Source organism: Alligator sinensis, unplaced genomic scaffold (assembly GCF_000455745.1).
Source record: "Alligator sinensis unplaced genomic scaffold, ASM45574v1 scaffold292_1, whole genome shotgun sequence".
NCBI classification, from domain to species: Eukaryota; Metazoa; Chordata; order Crocodylia; family Alligatoridae; genus Alligator; species Alligator sinensis.
The window spans coordinates 122,757-125,774 of record NW_005842509.1 but is presented as its reverse complement, the minus strand read 5'-3'; the positions used below and the strand labels follow the sequence as shown (position 1 = coordinate 125,774).

At 42.9% G+C, this 3,018-nt stretch overlaps 1 protein-coding gene across 1 annotated transcript in view; it reads right to left on the bottom strand.

The window, feature by feature from the left end:
- Positions 1–923: 923 nt before the first annotated feature.
- EFCAB6 (EF-hand calcium binding domain 6) overlaps positions 924–3,018 on the bottom strand; it is a 110,485-nt gene continuing 108,390 nt past the window's right edge. The window contains exon 16 of the mRNA XM_014523609.1: positions 924–1,046. Within this exon, the coding sequence (XP_014379095.1) occupies positions 924–1,046 (123 nt within the window). The remainder of the gene's footprint in view (positions 1,047–3,018) is intronic.

Sequence of the window (3,018 nt, the reverse complement as noted above, 5' to 3'; positions counted from 1 at the left end):
TATCAAAGTGATGGGCAAATCTGGTAACAATAAAGGTCAGCAATGAAAATTATTCTTTCAATTTCCCTGCTAAGATCTAAATATCTCACAAGGAAATTAAACAATTCATTTTTATAATATCAATATATCTAACTGAGATTTTACTTGTAGTGTTTTGTACATTATTTTAAAAATGGCCCTTGAAAAGGTCAACCACAAAGTTCATATTAGGAGATGCAAGTTTGTGGAATATGCTTCCAAAATTTCAATGAGAAATACAATAGCAAATGGAAAATTAGCTTCTAATTTTATTTTCAACTTTCTTTGGTATTTAAATCAAATGGTGGAGGGAAAATGTATTGGAAGATGATGACATGCTGTGAAGGCATAGGCAGTATCTTTTCAGAGTGTGGCATGGTACATTTCATGTCCTTGTGCAAAACTACTAGCAACATAATTATTACAGCTATGTGGAGAAGCAGGAGGAAAAAGAAAACAGTCAGTAAAACAGACAGATTTCTAATGACAAATCATATAATACTTAAATTGATAAAATTGAATAGTATGCCTTTTACACCTTAATACTGAAGTTACAAAGAGTATTTTATTAATAATATGTTTTAATTAGAAAAACATGTTATTTAAATGTATTGCATTCAGACATGCCTCAAAGGTCTTAGGAATCATTACTATAACATCTTTAATTGTTGTAGTTTTTCTTGGATAAATGGATTATATGAAAATTAATAGCCCTAACATATAGATTTAATCCACAAACCACAAAAGCTGTATTTGCCAGAGCCATAAGTATTTGAAGCTTGCTAATGAATAGAGGCAAAAAAGGGACATGCTCAATTAATTTATTGATTGGCAATCAAACTGTATAAATCAGCTACTATCTCTGTTAGCTGCAGTTTCTTGCACTTGATGACCCCTTCCATTTTCTACTGTAGGAATGCCCGAAGGAAATCATTATAGGATACTTTTGATGTTAAGGCTTTATCATAAAATTCCAAAATGTGGAAAAACTCTTCTTCAGATAGGTTGACACTGTACTCTCGCAGAACCTGAAACAGGGAGAAAATTGACACTGACTGCTGGGTGTTAGGAGGCAAGGAGGAAATTTAGTTCTGTACAAAGCTTTAGCAAAAGGTCTCTACATCACATCTTGCATAAACTTCCTGACAAAATCTGCCTGAGCACTGAATTCTATAAACTTTTTGATATCATAAAATCTGTGCAGACCTTCCTTTTACTTTGCAGCTTTCCCATGCCAGCATACTAGAGTGACTGCTGTTCTTAAACCCTCTTCAGACAGCGATTTACTGTACACTGCCACTTACATTGGAGTACCTTGGAGAATTGGTAGCTCTCCATTTTGCTCTGACTTCTTACCACATGAAGAGGTTGACTTATAAAAATCATACACTAAGCTGCTGCAAGATCTAGAGAGATGCTTAAGAGCTGTGGCTGACTTCCTTTTCCTACTTCTTAGGGGCTCTGGGCTTCCTCCACCCAAAAACAGAAGGCCCAAACCAACTCAATATATCTGTTGTTCCACTGTGAGAGGTTATTTTTCAATGGGCACAAAGTGCTTGGGAGATCAATGCCCCCTTCATAATTCCTCTTTCCTTATCTGAGGCAACAGACATTTAACAACCAGAGTTTTAAAAGTACATAGGTATGGTAAGATGCATAAAAGGCAACACTGGGATTTTCAAAGAGGTTCTGAGTACTTTTGAAAAATTATGCTTAGTGCTAATCTTTACAGCTTTGCAAATTTGTCTTTTTGCTGCTGGTCAATGCTTGAGATACATCCTTCTTTAAGTACAACCTCTACATCCCACAGGGTACTCCCATATACTGTTCACTGGCTACATAGTTATGTCACATCTGGCTGCGGCTTGCCCAGAAGGCCAAGGGGTCGCAGAGCAGAGGCTTCATGTCCTCGGCAAGATAGGTAGGAACCGAGGCCATGGTGCTACCTGGCCAATGCTGGGGTCTGGTGCCTCTGGACCCCAACATGGAAGCCATGTCCTTGACCTACACTGGCAGCACCTGTGGTGGAGCAGACTGGCTGGTGGATGGAGTGTTGGCACGGGAAAGTGGATCCCCTTCTTCCATGTCTCCCCGGCTCTGCCCTTATGCCTCCCTAACTCTGTTCACCAGCACCTCCATTTAGTGATCCAGGGTTTTACTGCTGCAGATGCTCCCCTTCACCCTCTCGTCACACATGCCTGCCAGTACGTGGACCGTACTGGACTGCAATGGATCCATATATTTCTTGATGCCCTCCTTCAGCCACTTCACCAGTGCCTGCACCTCTGGTGACAGTGGCTTGCCCCAGCCAGGAACGTTGATCCCTTGGAACTTCTCCATTTCATTCTGCCTCTGACTTCTCCATCCCACTCTGTTTTGTTAAAGGGCCACTGATCCCAATCTCCCCAAGCAAGGCCATCTCATGGATGGTCTTCTGTTGCTCCACCAGTCTTTTAAGCATTAGGTTTGTGGAGTTCCACCAAGCCTCCACATCCTGCACGATTTTGTGCTGCGGGATGCTCAGCTCTTCCTGTTTGTCCTGATGCTCTGGTGGAAGCAGCCTGCCCCCTTCCTACATTTGGAAATGAGCTGGCTGGTTGTGACATTGCCCTCACTGGCAGCCCTGTCCCCCTCCAAGGTGTGCCTGACTATGAGGTGGAACTTGTGTGCCACACAGCAGATGCCAACAAAATTGGCATCATGCACTACCTTGACCATATTGGCTCCATTGTCGGTGATCATGAACCCGCAGGTAAGCTTGCCCTGCCCAACGAGCCACCCCTGTATCATGTGGGTAATGGCCCCCATGATCTCTGTTGCTGTGTGGCACTCATGCATCACCTCTGCTTGAAGGAGGGCCCACCGACGGCCTGACTTTTCACACCAGTGCCCTGCGAGGGAGAGGTAGACATGATCCAGATGTCTGAGGTGAAGTGTAAGGCCACCTGGGGACCTACCTTGTACAGCCCCTCCCTCAAGTATTCCCTGCATGCTTCATAC